Source organism: Carassius auratus, chromosome 27 (genome assembly GCF_003368295.1).
Source record: "Carassius auratus strain Wakin chromosome 27, ASM336829v1, whole genome shotgun sequence".
Lineage (NCBI taxonomy): Eukaryota > Metazoa > Chordata > Actinopteri > Cypriniformes > Cyprinidae > Carassius > Carassius auratus.
In genome coordinates, this window is record NC_039269.1 from 15976138 (window position 1) to 15995841 (window position 19704).

A 19704-nucleotide genomic window follows, 5' to 3' on the forward strand; every position below is an offset into this window, starting at 1 on the left:
TATTTACTCAAATATATTTTCCCAATAGTCCTCATTCCATTTTAAAACATGTAATATTATTATATTTTCTGTTTTAAACATGATGTTAACTTAGTTTCACAAACAAACACACACACACACAAGGTCTTAAAGAAAGTGTCTGGGATTTTAAGATAAGTACCCTCTTTTTTAAGTAGGTCTAAATCTTATTAGATAGCCATACCACAGACATAAAAAAAAAAAAAGTTTAGTTGCACTAAAAGTGAATACCCATAAACATGGATTTATGGATTAGTATACTATAAAATGGCTCTAAATCGGATTAGGTATACAATAAAAATAAATATTTTACTAATGAATTTTGTATCAATTAATTCCTAGTAACGACCTGCAGAATTCATAGGTCATGGCCACCTTTGAAGCAGGGGAAAAAAATCACCTATTGTCCTAGTGAAAAATCTTACTGACCAAATGGTACCCGACAAATAAGCATATACTGTATGGTATATGTGTATATGTTTGTCTGTCTCTGTTATTACATCAGTGTAGCAATAGTCTGCACCTGGTCGAAGAATACAGCAGGAGATTGTTGATGCTGAGATAAACTGAAAGGCTGCTGTGTTGCAGAGATGGGCAGCAGGAAGATGATGGCAGCATACTAAGCAAAGAAGTGGTGCATTTTAGGGGTTGCTACATAATTTGAACTCTAAACCAACTATATATAGGAAAATCTGACCACACCACAAACCACGCCCCCGGCACTCATTATTAAAAAATATATATATTTTAGCACATTAACAGATATATCTTATATTGTAAAAATGCATACTGTCCTGTAAAAAATAAAAAGCAGCATTTAATAATCATGACAACAATATAATAATATATTACAATAAAGTACTATAATACATTATATTAAAGTATATAGAATTGTTATTATTATTAAAGTACCTGCCAAAAGTTTGGAAAATTAAAATGATTAATTATTCCAAAAAAGAAATAGTGAAGTTTTCAATTTTAATATATTTTAAAATGTAATGTTATTCCTCTGATGCAATCAGAATTTTCTTCATCATTAGTCCAACTTTCAGTGTCAGATTATCTTTTAGAAATCATTACAATTTATTTGACTCAAGAAACATTTCTGATCATTGTCAATGTTGAAATCAATTTTGAGGTTTCATATTTTATGTGCAAATATGGCACATTATTTTTCAGGATGTTTTGATAAATATAAAGTTCAATGAACAGCGTTTATTTGCATTTATTGAATATATTTATACAATTTGTTAATGTATTTATTAAATATAAATCATTTTAAATGTATTCTCTCACTTTTTGTCACTTTCATGCATGATGAATAAAATTAATTTCTCTCTCTTTTTTAAATCTTATACAAATGTCTGATTGGTATCATTATTTCCACAAAAATATTAAACCGGAAAAATGTTTCCAACATTGGTAATAACTAGAAATGTTTACTGAGCAGTAAATCAGCATATTAGAATGATTTCTGAAGGATTATGTGACACTGAAACTTCTCTTTGTAAACATCAGACAAACGTTTCTAATGAGGAATGTTGCGTTCCCAAATGCAAATCAAAGCGGCTCAAACCAAGCGCAGCACAAGAGTGAATCGGAACCAAAAACAGTATATGTATATAAATGTGCTATTAGTTGGGTAACATTGGGTCAGCTATTCAAAATTGTACAGTAGGGCAAGAGGTGATTTTTTTCTGCTTCATACTACTTGTGTAAAAGCTGTAAATATAACAAATGTATTTCTGAGACTTATTTTTATACTGCAGCACATATATCTGTTCACCAGTGTTTTATTAAGCAAAGTTCCTTTAACCAAACAAATCTAAAATGTTTTTTATTATTTAAATTAGCATAAAAAGCATGAAAAAAAAAACTACAGTTCCATGTGATACAACTGGAAATCTCAAAAAGATCCTTTTTTTTTTCTTTTTTTTTTTTTTACAACACAATGATACAGTACAGCCACTAATGCTTTCAAACAGATGAAAATAAGCACTTTATATAAAAAAAATATGTCTACATTGTAATGAACATAGTGTTTGCCATTCAGAACACAAGGACATGAATCTATCGGTATGTCACCTTACATCCACATTTTGTTCTGGGAGACCTTATTATGGGTTCAATGGGTGTGTTTACTTTTGGTAGGGAGTGTTAAATGAAGTCATATGAGGAAGGATCAACTGAAAAAAAAAAAACATACATAACTACAGTATGCTGACATTGTTTCTTCCTTGTTTTGAAATTACAGGGGAAAACAATGATCTCAGCAACAGAATACATATATGACAAACAATCGCTGCATAATTAAAAGAAATGACCTTGTATTGGTCTTTGCAAACACCAGTGCCTTAGCCTATCCACATTACAAGATACACTTCATAATTTCTCCCAGCACCCACAAGATGGTGTGCAACTCTGTTTTCTACAGCTCGGCATAAGCAAACGTTTTAGACTGAACCTCAGCGGAATGGAAAGCTAATAAGTGAAGAAGGGGCTTAATATTTGTGAGGACACGCAAAAGCTCTTGAGACTCTTGTTGGACCCTGAATAATGACCCTGGTTACTCTTGAGCTCCTTTGCCGGTCAGTTTGTAGATCTCAGTAGGTCCATCCGCATGTGTGATGGTGGTGGTTAAATGTAGGTCTTCACCACTGTTTCCAGCTTGATCCGCTAAATGGAAAAAAGAGAACAGAGGAATATGTATCAGTGACTGATCAATACTTACACTAACATCATGATAGGGTAGCAACAACAGGAAACATAAGTTTCAAGGTGATAAAGAATTCAGCACAAAAAAAAAAATACCCCAAAATGTGTTGCAGCATAAATCTGAACAAACATGGAAAACCATGTGTGATGCACTATACATTTTCAATACTTAATTAAAATTAATAAAATAAATTATACATTTCAAAACTATCATATAATCCTTCACAAAACATTCCAGTAGGCTGATTTTGAACAGAAATCTGTATGCAACATTATAGAGGTTGATGCAGCAATTTTTTATCAATTGAAGGCAACCTTGGTAAATTAAAAATACTGAAATCTATAAATAAAAAAGTTAATATTACTGAATACTACTGTAAGTCAGCTCATACATTTACTCAAATGGTAATAACAGGAGAATTTAGGAAGGTTATGACCACTGACCAAATTTAACTGACAATTAATGATTTACTACCAATTTGTCTACATGTTGTCAACACAATTTTAGACAGAGCTGAGACTGACACTTGTTACCTCTTGGCATCATGCACTTAAAAAATAAATCCTGGAACATTGAAGTGGTGTTTGAAGATCTCCAGAATGTATATTCTAATCTAACAATAAACACCATTCAGGGACAGAAAACCATAAAGAAAGTTTCAAGCATGACTTCAAGATATTGATGGTTTTCATTAGACCAGCCCAAGCAGGAAGCCTGGCCTAGATTAGAGACAACGACTGCCGCCAAAGAGGCCCATTTCCCAAAAGAGGGGGGAAAAAAACCAACTAGCCCCACCCTTTTCTGGCATTAAGATGTGCTAGTCTTAAAACACACTAAATATGTGTAACATGGTGCTAAGTGAATGTCATTACAGTAATGCAGATACTGATTTCCTTGTGCTGCAGACATGAGAAAGCATTCTTGGACTCTTTTGAGACATCTTTTTAAAAACACATTCCAAGATCGATTTAGACAACCTGTTCATTTCGATACAGCACTAAAAATAAAAATAAAAAAAACATTCTCATGATTCATGGGAAAAACTGAGCAGAAATTTGGAGTGTCTCAAAATGTAGTCTCAGTTTGTCTGAAAACAAATAATCCTTATGCAAATGCATTGCAATGCTCTATGGGGGCAACATTTTTGCAACATTCTGTGCCAAACCTCAAATTTGCCCTTCATTTATTTAAAAGCTACTGATTGGAAGACAGCTATCAATCAAATAATGGTTTAGTGATTCACTACTTACATGAGGAACAAAACCCTTGATATCCCTAGTGCACAGCATATTAAAACTGTCATCAAACGGCCCTATAATAATATAATTATATATTAATATAATATATATATATATATATTAATATAATATATATATTAATATAATATATATATTAATATAATATATATATTAATATAATATATATATATATATAGTACAAAAAAAATGATACCAAATAATGTCTGTTAAATGTATTTTACCATATGGTTCTTTCACAGCAAAATAATATTTTACAGTGGAAACAAATCAATGCTATTTAATGCAGGGGGTCACCTCTGGCTACAGAGTCTGAACTAAATGTTGATGCTACTGTAGATTAGGTATAATTTGACAAAATAAAATCAATGAAGGATTGTGATCAGTGTCCATAATGTCCATTCCATGATCAATTGTGAGGTGCTTGTATCCGGACCATCATTGATGTTGGTTGATAAACGTTTATAATGCATAATGACCTATTATATGAAGCATTTCTGCATAGAAGCTTTGCCATTAGAGTTGCAGGTGTCATACAAATTATTTACAATTTTACTGTCAAAGTGTCTCACCGCTTGATTGCTCGTCCCCATAACGCTTGTGAGACGGTGCATAAAGAAACATGAGGGCAAATACATAGAGGTTCCACATGCCGTAGATTCCGGTGAAGAAGGCGCTGTTCACCTGAACAGTGTAGTCACCCCAGTGCCAGTGACCCTCATTCACCTGTTCACACAAAACGAAAACCAAATGAATGAATCAATCTACAAAGACATATCATGTAGTAACTGATTTAACTGACAACTAATCTATACCTGGCTAATGATGAAGAAGATGACAGTCATCGCAGCACATGCTAGTGTGACCAACATCAGGAACTTGAAGCGGAAGATGAGGCCCTACATGAGAGTGTTTCATGGTTTCCACAACAAATGTTATGCAGCACAACTGTTTTTTAACACAGCTTATAGCAAATGTTTCTTGAGCACTGTAAGAATCTCAGTTACTTTGATCTCCTGAGATACAGACAATTCAAACACAGTTTTAATGAGTAAAATATAAAAGTAAACAGTTAAATAGAATAATCAAGTATCAGAATACTAATAAATAAAAATGGATTTCAGCCTAAATTCAAGGTTATAGTAACATGGAGTCAAACTGAACATGCAAAAACCACAAACCAGCACATCTTACCAACCATAAACATTTGAATGGTAGTTCATTCAAATAAAGCTAGCTGCAGCATTTTGGACGTTTTAATTCGTAATAAATCAGCTGTATCAGTCGGTATACGGTCATAAACTTCCTTTTAGCAAATTTCTAAGCTTGTTTGTACAAACTTCTTTTGGGTTTTCCAAAAGCTCATTAGTCATACTAATGCTAACATTATCTAGGTTACACATTACCTCATAGTGCAGTCGACGAGCCTTTGTCATAGCAGGTAAAGACGACCTTTTGCCACTGATATTCCTGAACACTTGGAACACCATGAAGCACAGGAACAGGAAGTAGAGACATGCGCAGATTCCTGCTACAATGATGAAAGCCATCTGCACCGGTCTCAGTTAAAGTGATAACTTAACACAAAGCACATGGCTATACTATACCACAAGAGTATAGAAATCAGCAACAGTATGGTTGAGATATTTTTGTGTGGATAATTATTTACTTTAAAAGCCTGGTCTGAACATATGTGGCACATAAAAAATATGCAGGATTATAATACATGAAGGAACAGAGCAGGGATTTGACCATCACTTGCCATCCTGAAGACCTTTCATTAACATCTATACCAACATCACACACTGTCAAAAGGATACCGCAAGCTCTGTCCCAACATCTGATGCCCAGATACTGTAGAAGGGATTCTTCAGCTGTACTCCTCTATGAAGGAAACAAATACAATGCATTTTTATTAAAAAGAACACAGCAGTACTTAAAAAACTCGAGTTGGAAACCAAACATGGAAACCAAAGTGAGTTACTTCATGCCAAAGTGAGGATAGTTCAGCATTGACTCACCTTTCACACATATCAAAAATAAACAGGCAGAAGGAGCCAAAGACAATGGGTCCGACCTGCTTCCAGTACACAGAAAAACGGTTTCTCTCAGTCTGGTCCTTGAGGGGGGGGGGGGACACAACAAAAATGCATAATACCATGTAATTCCGTAAACTACATGTCATTTTGAGTATGGCAACTGATTCAGTAGCTCTTGTTACTACAAGTTAGTTTAGTCTAGTTCTGCACCAAATAGTTTCCAAACACTCCCTTAGTATTCCATTGTTTGGAAAAACAGGAAAGTGGCTCTTACCATGAGATGTTCTCCACAGAAGACGATCCAGAAAGAAAGCAGCATTGCGTAGAAGATACCCTGACGTATGTCACCAAACAGTAGCATCCAGGTCCAGTTGAAACCCACCGAGAACCATTCAACTGGCATATTGATGAACGTCATGGAGATTCCCAGAGCAAAGATAATCCTAAATTAACACAATGCGTACAGAGATATGATCATTATCAATATACCAGTCCAGTAGAGATCACTTCTTTTAACCAACGTATCAAACAAATTTAGCTCCATGTTGGATTTCATTTTTGTTCTAGGGTTTAAAACCAAACATGCTGGGACAAGCTAATTTGGTGAGACTGAGATGGGGTGTAGAATGTGACTTCAAACGCATGAAACACATTCCAGCCTGCACAATCAAGGCAGAAAGAGACCATATTGTGTTGGAATGCCGGGAATGTTCCATGAGTTTAACTCTGGTGAGGGTACGAAGGTGCATTTGCTTACCGACAATGTGAACAAAGCAGCTTTTCAGCTACCAAAAAGTAAAATTGCAATATGAAAAGACAAGACAGAAAGAGAAATATTTTAAAACATTAATTTAGAACAGAAGTTCTTAGAAATGTACTCCTTGTATTCATATTGGCTTCATGTGGTTTTATAGCATTTTCAAGAAAAGGTTGAAGTAATTATAGATTTTAAGTTTAGACACGTTTTTCAGGTACGTTTTAATGTTTGGGGTCAATGAGATTTTTTTGTTTTTGAAAGAAAGAAATTGATACTCTTTTCAGTAAGGATACATTAAATTGAACTTGTTATTTCAAGAATCTTGAAACAAAAGTATAAAAGGATTTCACAAAAATATTAAGCAGCACAAAATAAATATTCAAGACTGGAGTAATGGCTGCTAAAAAAAAAAAAAAAAAATTCAGCTATGTCTGATACTTCACCATTATAATTTAAGTACTACATGCAATGTATTCAAGTCATTCATTGTATGCATGAAGTGCATTTATGTATTATTGAATAAGCTCTTAAACACACAAGGCACAAAAAGTAAGCTGTGAATACAAAAAATGCAAGATAGTGCACATCCATGACGTCAACTATAATAAGCTGCTCCCTGGAGACGTCTAATTCACATACACACACACACACACACACACAGTCCCTCATCTCTGCCAGTTCCACTGGCATAAGGCAAGATTCTGGCATCATTCCAATAAGAAAGCCATGTCACACATTTCTTCGCTCCCTCAGAAATGTAAAAAAAGATTCCAGTTCCCATCTTGTTCCCATCTAGTAAAAAAGCATGCTGTGGAAAAGCTTTTACAACATGAAAAAATTATTATCCTTCCTGCAAGATGTGCAAAGTACAACTGCTTGAGAGCTTCCTGTCTGCTGGGACCTCTGGTGCAAAGGCAGTGTGTGAGGGATGGATGGTTTGTGTAAGTGCTTATTTTGCAAGGAAGAAACCAAATGAAACTAAATTATGAAAAAGATTTCTTAAGGACACATTAACAGAAATAAATCCTTTTCATCAGGAAATTAGTGTTTTTTATTAATATCAGATCTTAGCCATCTGAATGAAATTGTGTCATATCAAACACTGTTCAAAATGCAACATATTTTTTATGAAAGTGAAAGTGACATACAGCCAAGTATGGTGACCCATACCCAGAATTGGTGCTCTGCATTTAACCCATCCAGAGTGCGCACACACACACACACACACACACACACACACACACACACCGTGAACACACACCCAGAGCAGTGGGCAAGAGCTGTGCTATGCTTGAAAGTAAGAAAATAAGATGATAAAAATGTTGACCAATAAAAAAAATAAAAATAAAAAACGTTTTAGCCAACAATCAGCCAATTTGTCAATTGTCAAAACTGCAAAGTCTTATCACATTTGACACAACAAAGGTTCGAATGAGGCCAAATTTATTCTTAAAAATCTTAAGATTTGGTGAGAATCTTAAGGCAGATTTATACCTCAGGAGTGGAGCATTTGCGATGCATGCATACCACAAAACTGATCTAAAGGACAGGGTCTTGAAATTTTAGATTACTCATATCTGCTTTTCTATAAGTTACAGAAACCATAAACCAAAAATAAAAACCCATGCAAGAAATGACAAGTAGTTGTCCAGTATGGTTCCATTCACAAAGCAAGCCTTTGCTTAAAACACAGATCCGAGTCCTGAAAGTTCACCGATTATAGAAAAGGTTGTCAATCCCATAAGTAACCAAACAGTCTGAACATAACCTTATTAAGGACACAAATACAGTAAATGACAAACATATTCTGCTGTTGTGTGACTGTGGCCTAGATCTAGTGACTAGTTTATAGAAGTTACAGAAACATAAGAATCTTACTTTTCCAGCAGAACAGGTGGCCTGGTCATCTGGGTGATTCTCCTCCAGTACCAGATCATGATGATGAGGACGCTGGGAGTGAGGAACGTCTTCATGGCAAACCAAACCTTGGTGAAGCCACCATTTTGATGAATGCTCTGTCGAGTGACATCACAAGAAACACATTAAGAGCACTTAATTAATGGGTATGGTTGTTTGCTGAGAGCCAAATAAAAGGAGTAAGCCAAACAGAAGGGAAGATTAAGGAGTGATGCAATCCAGATATGTTCAGTCCACTGACATTTGTATAACCATTGCCCTCTCCAAAAGTGTGTGCCAATTATAACAAGCCGAGACTGGGCCATAATCCTCCCATGCAAACAATGCTCAAACAAAACTGCTTGCATAACTCTGAGCAAACCTATGACTGTATTTAATCAGTCACAGCACACATTCTGCACAGCACACATTGTCTGAAGACTCACCACCAGACGAATGTCTTTGATTTCTCCAATCCCGATGTTGACTTTTTTGCGTTCATTAACAGGTATTCGGATGTTGAGAAGATAGTACTTATGGGCCACACTGCCAACCTCCATGAAGGGCAACAGGTCACAATCATAGTAGCGCCCCTCGTTCTCAAAAGTCTGGCAATAAAGAGAGATTCTGGTGAGGTTTTGAACATTTTAAAACTAAGCTGAATACTGAGCTTTTCAAGGTACAACACACTTGTTCCCTATATAGTATTTACAGAGATTGAAGTCTCTGCCCTACCTTGAAAAATGGCCTTAACACTATCAGTAATGGGTGGTTTTGGATTTGTTATGGGTCAGAAATAACTTGCATGCTTACCTTTTTGGCAGTGAAATTGCAGCTTAGTTTGCGATGCTCTAGTGAATGGGCCATCTCAGTCCACTCACTCACAGTGCTGTCTCTGTAGGCCAGACCAACATCCATGGTGATCAAAGCCCCGTCTTCTACATGCCAACAAAGACCGCACATAATTCAGTTTGATGTATGCACTATAACCAATTACAGTTGCTGCATTTTAATATCTGCCATTTTCTTCTTAACTGCTGAACTTCTTTAAAACCTTTGTAAATGACCTTATTTGCAGAGTTGACTGAATGCAGATTCTGACCTCCAGTCTTTTTTTTTTTTTTTTTTAAACAAGCAATTGGGTCGATTCTGACTCTTTAAGCATGAGACAAGAATGAATGAAAAAGTACATAAGTTTATCTATTACAGGCTGAACTGACCTTAAAGGGGGGGTGAAATGCTATTTCATGCATACTGAGTTTTTTACACTGTTAAAGAGTTGGATTCCCATGCTAAACATGGACAAAGTTTCAAAAATTAAGTTGTACGTTTGAAGGAGTATTTTTGTTCCCAAAATACTCCTTCCGGTTTGTCACAAGTTTCGGAAAGTTTTTTTCGAGTATGGCTCTGTGTGACGTTAGATGGAGTGGAATTTCCTTATATGGGTCCTAAGGGCACGTCTGCCGGAAGAGCGCGCGCTCCCGTATAGCAGAGCACTGAGAGGCTGAGCACAATCACTGATCAGAGCGAGAGCGTCGCGAAAAATCACAAAAGAAGTGTGTTTTTGGTTGCCAGGGCAAGACAACCCTGCACAGATTACAAAAAAAAAAACTGCATTAAGGGACCAGTGGATGGAGTTTATTTTTTACAGAGAATCAACGGAGTTGTAAAAGTGTTTTTGTTTGTTCCCTGCATTTCGAAGATGCTTGTTCACAAGGCCCAGTTTGACGATGGATTTGCGTATCGTTTATTTCTTAAGGATGATGCAATCCCAAGGAAAAAGGGTCACGATCGTGTGTTGGAACCGCAGGCGGTGAGTAAAACTGCTTCAAATATCTCTGCCTCCTTGTTAGTGCGTCCCCTCCGATGCCGGAGACCCGGGTTCGAGCCCCGCTCGGAGCGAGTCGTTGCTGCTGCTGCTCTCGTTCGGCTTCAGCCTCTGGATCTGATTCTGGATCATAAATAAACGGCTGAATCTGACTGTAAGCCATGGTTTGTTTTGGATGATGGGTTTTCCCTCACGGTAATGTCACAGTTTCCACATGCTCTCAACGCAAAAGCCTATTCACGCTCGTGATTCTTTAGCTCCGCCCACACGTCACGCCTCCAGCCGGTCGTGTTTTTCCGGGAAAAATCGGTACAGACTATCTTTCTCTTATGAATATAATAAAACTAAAGACTTATTGGATTTATGAAGGATGCAGTACTACTCTATAGGTACTCAAGATTAACAGGATATTGAGTGAAAACTAGCATTTCACCCCCCCTTTAAAAAAAATTGCTGTAGCCATATGGCATAGATCACAATCCAAACAAAGATGCCAGCTACATGAGAAGCTTTTATTTGTTATAGAGCTCATATGTTAATTCCTGTTTACAGACTTTGCTATATTTCTACACTTATTACATTACAAATGACTGCAGTGCATTTTGCTTGTCAATATAATGCTGCATATATATATATATATATATATATATATATATATATATATATATATATATATATATATATATATATATATATATATATATGCAAAAATATAAAGTTTTTCAAACGAAAATTAAAGTATTGAGGAAGATAAATTAGCTTTTTGCAATACATATTTTCCATGGTCATATCTTATAAATTTTTTTGCAATGCTGCTTTTATTTTGCGTGCCAGTCTAGTTTGAGCTTGCGATGCCATTTTCCCTTTGGGCTTCATTTTTCTGCATGTCTCGCTTTGTAGCACTGTTTTGACGTGGGGGTGGAGTCAAGAGAGGGGGGCGTGTACAACATGCCTTCCGGGAAGCGACCTCATCAGCCAGAGATGCTGCTCACTGATCCAGGTACTGTCATGATGAGCAGAGGCTTGCGAGTGGATTGTTTATTTTTATCAGTAGCATTAAAACATGCATGTTTTCGTTTTATTTACTTTATTAACAAATGTATGTGTGTATTAGCAGTGTTTGCTCAAGTTACAGAAGTTGGGGACATGAACATCTGCTGATTATTTCTCTTGATTCTTGCAAAATTTAAATTTTTTCTCCCAATACTTTATTTTCTTTTGCAAAACGTTATTTTTTTGCATATATTATATATATATATATATATATATATATGCAACATTATATTTACTCCACAGACAATCAAATTAATCTCTTGTGTTTCACTGGGGAAAAAGTTGCATAAAGTAAAACAGCACAAGGATGAGTAAATGATCATTGCAGGTCATTTCTGAGCGATCTTATCTCTTCAAAACCTTGACATCTTTGAAAATAAATAAGCACCTGCTGACTGAAGAACAATATTGGACTATTTTAGGGACAAGGCCAAATGGCAGACTTTTGAAATTACAGATTTATGACATCCCATAACATTCTCAAGAATAACTTGTCATCACAGTGTGGCTAAAAGTAGCTCAAGGTAATCTGGGAGTAATTTTATCTATGGACACCCTATTTGAGTCAATCATAACCTCACACACACCTGTTTCAACACATCAGCAAGTAATATATATATATATATATATAATTAATATGAAAAAAAATCAGGTTAAATTTTGCATGAGGAATTTTCAAAGTATTACAGAGTCATGTGGTGTAAAACTCCTGAGCTTTGGGAAAGCAGGAGGTATCTGGGAAAAGGGGCCGGTGGTTTAGATCGCTTTGCACAGCCTTGTGAGCTCCACTTCACTTCTCTAAAGAGATCCTTGTTGTGTTATGAAACAAGCTGGAGAGCACTAAAGAGAATTCCTGCACATGGAAGGCTGAGCTTTATGGGGGGAGGGGCAGGAGGAACAGAGAGGGAGAGAGCGGCAGACATTATTAGCCCAATCCTCTCTCCTCCAGTGTGTCTGCAGTGGCCCCCACCTACGAGCGGCTGTGCCAAAGAGCTTTGAATGTCAGCTTAGCACACACAAACATTCCGCCCGGGCGCAGCGCGCATCACCCCGACGACTAAGCCATTTCAACAGCTGTGTTATTGCTGGAGTCCGGCCAAACTGTGCTGCTTGGGCCAGAGAGATGAGAAAGAGAGATCCAACGGCACTCCACTGAATATGAGGCAGAGGGGCTGGTGATGGTCATGCGATCTATTAGAATAGCCCATACATTCGAGAAATTTCCACTGTCATTTCTGGGGCTTGACCATGCCTCGTCGATGCTTCATCAGGGCTAATGGCCTGGGTTTTTTGGCCCAATAAAAAACCTTTGACCAATGCTGGGATAGGGGAGTGGCTATGAACAAAGGCGGAGTTTCTCCATGTCTGTAGAGCATGAGTGCCGCAGATCATTCCAGAACACTAACAGATAACACCAGTCCAGCATCAAAGACTTTTAAAATAAGTTGAGCTCAAAACTCACTTTCAGACAGCACAGAGTGTTTGAAAGTTCTGTTTGAGATCCTGTTTGGATTATGATCACCATACAAGGCAAAAATGGGTATCTATATGCCATGCAAAAGACTATGCATGCTAACCATTAACATTACCATAGTAAACATGGTAAATATGACCACAGAGAGAATGAGAAGCTGATGTCTGATTTCTTCATCACAATCGTGTATTTAGTAACATTTTATCTGTCATAGGTCTCATTTCAAGACTTTAGCTCTACGTACGTCGTAAAAAAAAAAATATATATATATATATATACATCATAATATATTTTGTTCGTGAGCTCCCTCTGCTACTATTTTTGATGTAAAAAAAAATATATAGAACTGATTCTTTCTAAATGTGATGTATACAGATTCGACTGAACAAGTAGGCCCTGTTCTTTCTTTTGTGAAATAACGGTTCATACTGCTTAATTTCTGTCCGACTAATTTTCAGTCCTGATAAATTTCAGCAGTGTATCACTTTTTATTGTAAAACATTGATGCTTTTAGATTTAAATTAAAAAAAAAAAAAACATGCAAACGGACAATTTCATCATGTTTGTTTTATGATCGCGCTAGTTCCTATGGAAGCCTGTTTCTGACAGTGAATAAAAAATAAAGGTAATTGCAACTTTTTATCCCACATTTCAGACTTTTTTTCCCCTTCTCATAATTCCATGATATAAACTCGCAATTGCATTTAAAAAGTCATAATTGTGAGAAAGTCATAATTCTGAGAAATAAAGGCGAGATATTAACTCACAATTCTGACTTTATTCCACAGAATTGTGTGATATAAACAACCAATTGCGAGTTATAGATCAATCACAACAGACTAGGCCATCTAACCAATCAGAGCTGAGCAGGCTCACGGAAAGGAGGGGATTAGGGAGACTGAATTTTTTAACCGCTTCGAACGAATCGTTTGAGGACTGCTGGAAAATGAGGATATTAAATGCGTACTCAGTAAAAACTAAAGTGTTTTTTTAACATTGATCCAAAACAATATTAGGAACCATAAAAATGACATAATATGGCACTTTAAAACTAATATGGTTGCTTTAACCAGAACAAGCAAGGTAAACATCTTTTCATTTTTACTTATATATACTACTAGTGAAGAAAAATTTATTCTAAAGAATTTAGACAACGGTTATGATGGGTTTATGCCACAATATACATTACTGTTGAAAAGGTTTCATTAATTAAGTCTCTTATGGTAACCAGGGCTGCATTTATTTGACCAGCAAAAACTATACAAAATAATAATATTGCAAAATATTGTTAAAAATAACCAGAATGTATATAATTTTTTTACATTTACATTTTTTTTTTTTAAATGTAATTTATTGCTGGGATGGCAAATAGGAATTTTCAGCAGCCATTGCTCCAGTCTTCAGTGTCACATAATTCTTCAGAAATATAAGCTGATTTGATGTTTAAGAAACATTTATTAATATTATCCATGTTGAAAACTGCTGTGCTGATTCATATTTTTGTAGAAACTGAGATTTTTAAGTTTTACATTTTACGTCTTTACTGTAACTTTTGGTCAATTTAATGCATCCTTGCTGAATAAAAGTATTATAACTTTTCATCTTACTGACTCCATTGAATGGTAGTGTATCTTAAACTCTAGTTTAATACAAGTTTTGTTGCAAATTGTTCTAACTTTCATTGAAAGGATGCACCATGCAAGTTAATTTTCATCAAAAACTTTGGAAATAATTCAAAAGGCATCAATGGGCAAAATTTCAATTAGGTATATCATTTTTCTTTTATATGATTTCACTTAATTTAATTAAAAACATTTAACTTAAATCAGAGACTGTAAATATGCATTGGTTTATAGTGCTCTTAGATAAAACGCCCTTTTAAAAATCTCTGTGTTTAAATAAATTTTTAAGCAATGTGTCAAATTTACCATTTTACATTTTGAGTGGTAAAAGAAGCAGAAATATTTGGGAACACAAAATTTGTTTATAAATTTGCTTTGCATTCACCAATGTGCAGTGTTGGGGCAAGTTACTTTTAAAAGTAATGCATTACGATATTACATTACTCCCTAAAAAGTAACTAACTGGGTCACTTTCTTTCTTATTCATTACTTCATGTTACCTTTTTTCCTCATCTGTGCTGGGATTGTTTGCTTGCTTGTTTTTATATAAAAAGTTATATTTTGGGCAAATGTAAAAGCACTTCCACACCAAAAGTAAAATGAATAATTCTCAGGCTGAAGCAAATGTAAATTCACATCCGAGTAGAGGGTCCAGCTCAAACAAACCTTTCAGCTGTGCTGCCATTCTGGATGGCATGAATTAATATGCAGGAGAAGAAAGTTCAACACTTCAGTAAAAGCCACAAATGTTGTTTATATAAAGTAATTTTTGCTTAATGGGTCAGCAGCAAGTACACTATATATTTATTTCAGGTTTGCATCATATTCTGAGTTTGCATTTCACTGTATTTATTCATTCTGAGAAATACTGACTAGTAAATGCATGTTCACATTTAGTATAAACCTACAGTAGCCATCATGTTTACACACACACACCACCTCTGCACTTACAGCAGATTTCTCTCAACATGGGGACAGGAGAGCGGTCAGTCAATAAATGGGGAAAGAATATCAATCAGATATTTTATATTATTGCGTTACATTACTAGTTACTTTTAAAAAGTAATCGATATACTGTAACTGATGTTACTTGTAATACATTACCCCCAGCACTGCCACTGTGCTAACTGTAATTAAGAAGTAACATGAACACACCTCTCTCTCACTGCAATATGTTCCTTTTCATTGTGAAATGCTGAGTGCCAAATTAATTCCTGCTAGGACCTTATTAGTAAGACTGCTGACACTCTGTGAGGTCTCGCTCAGAGAACAGGATACACAGAAAAACAGCTGGCAGAAGATCACACAAGACCTACGGTAAACACATAACATCTGGTTGAGGATGGTCTTCTAGGAAAGCATGACCCAGCTTGTGCTACAAAACCCTGAACTGTACAAAAATGGTTTATTCAAGTGCTGAATGCATAATAATGGAAAGATCTGCAATAAAGGCAGTTACAGTTAAGAATGCTGTGCCAAACAAGTAATAAAAAAATTATAATTAAATAAATAAAAAAATAACCCCCCCACTTTATGCACAAACACGTGCATCAGGGTGGGGTATATAACACCATGGCAGCTTCCACACTAGTACTAGTTAATGTGTTAAGGAACCAAAAAAAAGTCCTCCTCCATTTCTCAAGACTTGAATAGCCAGCAAAGGTGCTCCTGCTGTTAGAAGGAGCAGACGTTCCGATCACTTTCCCAGACTGCTCTAGCTCAACAATGGCTCTTCATTAGTGGCCAGTGTTATCCGCTTAATCCTGTCTTTGAAAGGGCAGACTTGGAGCCGCTCCAGATCCCCACCCTCCCACAGCCAGATGATTTCAAATGGCAACAGTACTATGCAGGTCCGCACGAACGGAACCCACCAGGTTCAAACAAAGGTGCATTAACTTGACAAATCAAGAAAAACGCTGAAAAAAACCCTGATTTAAATAATAATAATAAAAAATAGCGATGGAATGTTACAGTCTAATGAGATCAAACATTACTGGAGATATTCCTTTAATCTTTTACATTTAATTTATGCTTCTTAATTTTGAGATGGCAATCAAACCAGATGGGAAGACTACATTCCTATTTATTATCCTCCAATTGTGTGTGTTAAAGCCTTGAGCAGTTTCCCCCCTACCTGCATGCTGACTTAATCCTCATTGAGGTCCCCAGGCTCCAACCACAACAGTGAGAAAACAGGCCATCCATCATTGTTAGTCTTCTCACAGCATGTGAGAAATCCAATCTACTTTTAAATGTAAAAAGGGGAAATTCCTCTGGGTGTTCATGTGTCCCTCCTACACTTTCGACACAATAGCGATGTTCGAATAAGCTTATGAACCATATAGTTATGTCATGTTTATGGTTTTTGGGGGGTAAATGGGATGCCCATTACAACCTCAAACACACTAAAACAAACACATACAAAAAATAAAAAAATAAAAAAAATTTTACTCACCAATCTGGTTATGCATTTTGAATGCAATGTCAAGCTGGAGGATAACCAACATGAACTGGAACCAAGCACTCATCTCTCTGTGTTGCTGTGGAATGTGGACTGCAAACACAATGTTGTTGGCCTCGATTCTCTTGGCCATGGCCTCATCAAAGTCTCTGATCTTGCTGCACTGGTCGGAGCCCCATGGCATGAACCAATTGGAGCCCTTATGGTGGGTCTTTGCAGTGTCCACACACTTGGTGGCCAGGTAGTTGACAGCAGTGGTGGGGCTTGGAGCTACAGAAATATATTTGAATATTGGTTTAAGATTAGCTTGGGAATAAAAAAAATAATAATGTATTGATTCACATATTTTGCACATAACAAAGACATAAAAATCTCATATTTTACAAGAATACAAGAAATAGATTTTTTTAAACCACAGAGCATAGAATTTTACTTAAAGAAGTATAAAAAAATATATATTTTAATAAAGTTATATTGATGTTATTTTAGTATACTAATTATGATTAAATAAATGCAGCCTTTGTGAGCATAAACACTTCTTTTTTTTCTTTTTCAAAAAATAAAAAAAAACTTTTGAATGGCATATATAAATGAAAAACAAAGGTCTAGACATTCAGCACAAGACTCAAAGTGACTCTCTTCTGACATATCCTTACTAAGAGGGGGTCATTAGCATGAGAAAGTATGAACAGGCTTCCTCCACCATTCAGAAGGCTGGTCCTGGTAGTTTGTTAAGTATGAGTCAATAGAACCCTTCCTGGGTCATCAAGGACTTCTAAAGCTTGCAAATAACCAGGAAGCGCGAGATAATGTAAACCAGCCTATAGCTTGAGGACATTATTCAGTTTTATAGTCTCTATTCCAAGAGTGTTTATCAGTATTTCATTCAAAATAATTGAGTAACAGCACCATCAAAAATGTTGATAATATCTAAAAAGCTTTTAATTGCTCCGCTCACATTTGCGTGGTACAAACCTGTTCCTTTGAAATATACCAAGTAAAGAAAATTAGCTGTATTAAACCTCTCCGGGGTCAAATTATTCTCTGACCTACAATCCTAGGAACAATCCCTCTTCAAAATACCACCACTAAATAATAGTCACTTTTCGGCCCAATGACCTGATGCCATGTTTGAGATGTCCAATAACAGGGGAAGCAGCGCGCCTTTCTACTCAATTACCCTCGCTGCCACCAGCCACCGAACAAACACAAAGGAATCCTGCTTCATTAAATCAATCACAGGCAAGAATAGCCAAAGCAAGCTAATTTATCACCATTCATCCCACATTCTGCAGGAGACCAAGAAATGATTCCTTTCTATTGAAATCAGAAGGCAGCCTGAGGTTGCAAAGAGGAAAAGTGGACAAGGACAAAAACAGTCTTTCCAGGTGGTGTCAAATTAAACAACAACTTGGAAATAAATACTCAAGCCTTAAGATCGAAGTGAACATTTCATTGCTTCTGTAACAAAAAAGGCACAAAACAACATTGGTGAAAAACCGAGGAACGCCTGTGGGCACAGAGGATGGGTTGTCTGCTCAAATGTTATAAGATCAAAGAAAAGTTCTAGAGATGCACCTCGTTTAACCCTTTATTGGCTGATTTCAAGTAGAAAGGCTGAATTTAACAACTGAATACAAGACTGGTACAAGTTAATTGACTAAAATTAGCAAATAAAGTTTGTAATATACAACATGCTCCTTTGCTAACTTTATCTTTTATTTGTCTATAACATTTCTTAATGTACTACTGTTTTTCCTGGATTTTATAAGTGTGTCTGCTCTGCAATGGAAACATCAAGAACTGTCTTGAACATTAATTAAAAGTTGTTTAAAATTGGCTAGTGAACAATGTGAATATGGAAGACACTTCACAATATTATATTAAAAGTTCAAGTTGGTTTAAACAAGCCTTTCTCCGTTTAGCTTCTCGTAGCATTTTTCAGGGACCGCGGACAAACAAGATACATCAAGGAGCAGAATTAGCGAGTAAAAATCAATATCGCGTCTGTCTGATCTGCTCTCAAACTTACAGGCGGAACGCTGGAAGCAACAGCACAAAGACTGCACCAGTCGACGAGGTGAAAATAAGCGCCCATCTTTGACACTACTGTAACAAAGCCATTCCGCAACTTTTAACTCCGTCCTCAAACCCCAAGACGACTCTTTTCTTGCTAAAAAAAACACTCATTGTTGCACACCAGAACGAATGGCAACATACTAATTAGTAAAAACCAACAAAGCATGAACTATCAAATCTAGGCGGATTTGTAAAAAGTAGCTAACGTTACTCACCAATCAGTCCTCCGACCATGAAGGAGAACGCCTGGAATAGAAGGAGAATTACACCCACAATCACCAACTTTTTGGTGCTCATGTTCTCAATAATTGCTCCAGCCATCTTCAAAGTGTTTCTGTTGTTTGGATTGAAAGCAAAGAAACGAAAGTCACGGCATCCAGGTGGACCAGTGCGCTGTCCGAGATTGGGAGCGCGACACAGGATGCGTCTCAAACCCTGGCGAACTGCCTGTGTTTGTTGCACTCTTCCTAGGGAACTATAGAGAAAAAAGGGATGGCCACGTGAC

The 19704-nt window shown here is 36.3% G+C and overlaps 1 protein-coding gene across 2 annotated transcripts; it reads right to left on the reverse strand.

Moving 5' to 3' along the window:
• Positions 1–1797: 1797 nt before the first annotated feature.
• On the reverse strand, positions 1798–19670 carry wls (Wnt ligand secretion mediator). Of its 2 annotated transcripts, none has more exons than XM_026206148.1 (12): positions 19415–19670; positions 17115–17390; positions 9496–9620; positions 9129–9290; positions 8665–8801; positions 6304–6472; positions 6012–6109; positions 5811–5874; positions 5397–5540; positions 4806–4868; positions 4563–4716; positions 1798–2694 (listed from the first exon to the last, which is right to left on the reverse strand). In XM_026206148.1, the coding sequence occupies exons 1-12, from the start codon at positions 19518–19520 to the stop codon at positions 2585–2587; spliced, it is 1608 nt and encodes a 535-aa protein (XP_026061933.1). In that variant the 5' UTR covers positions 19521–19670; the 3' UTR covers positions 1798–2584. The 2 variants fall into 2 exon arrangements, with proteins under 2 accessions (XP_026061933.1, XP_026061932.1); XM_026206147.1 differs by having other exon boundaries at positions 4806–4889; positions 19415–19669.
• Between the last annotated feature and the right edge of the window lie 34 nt (positions 19671–19704).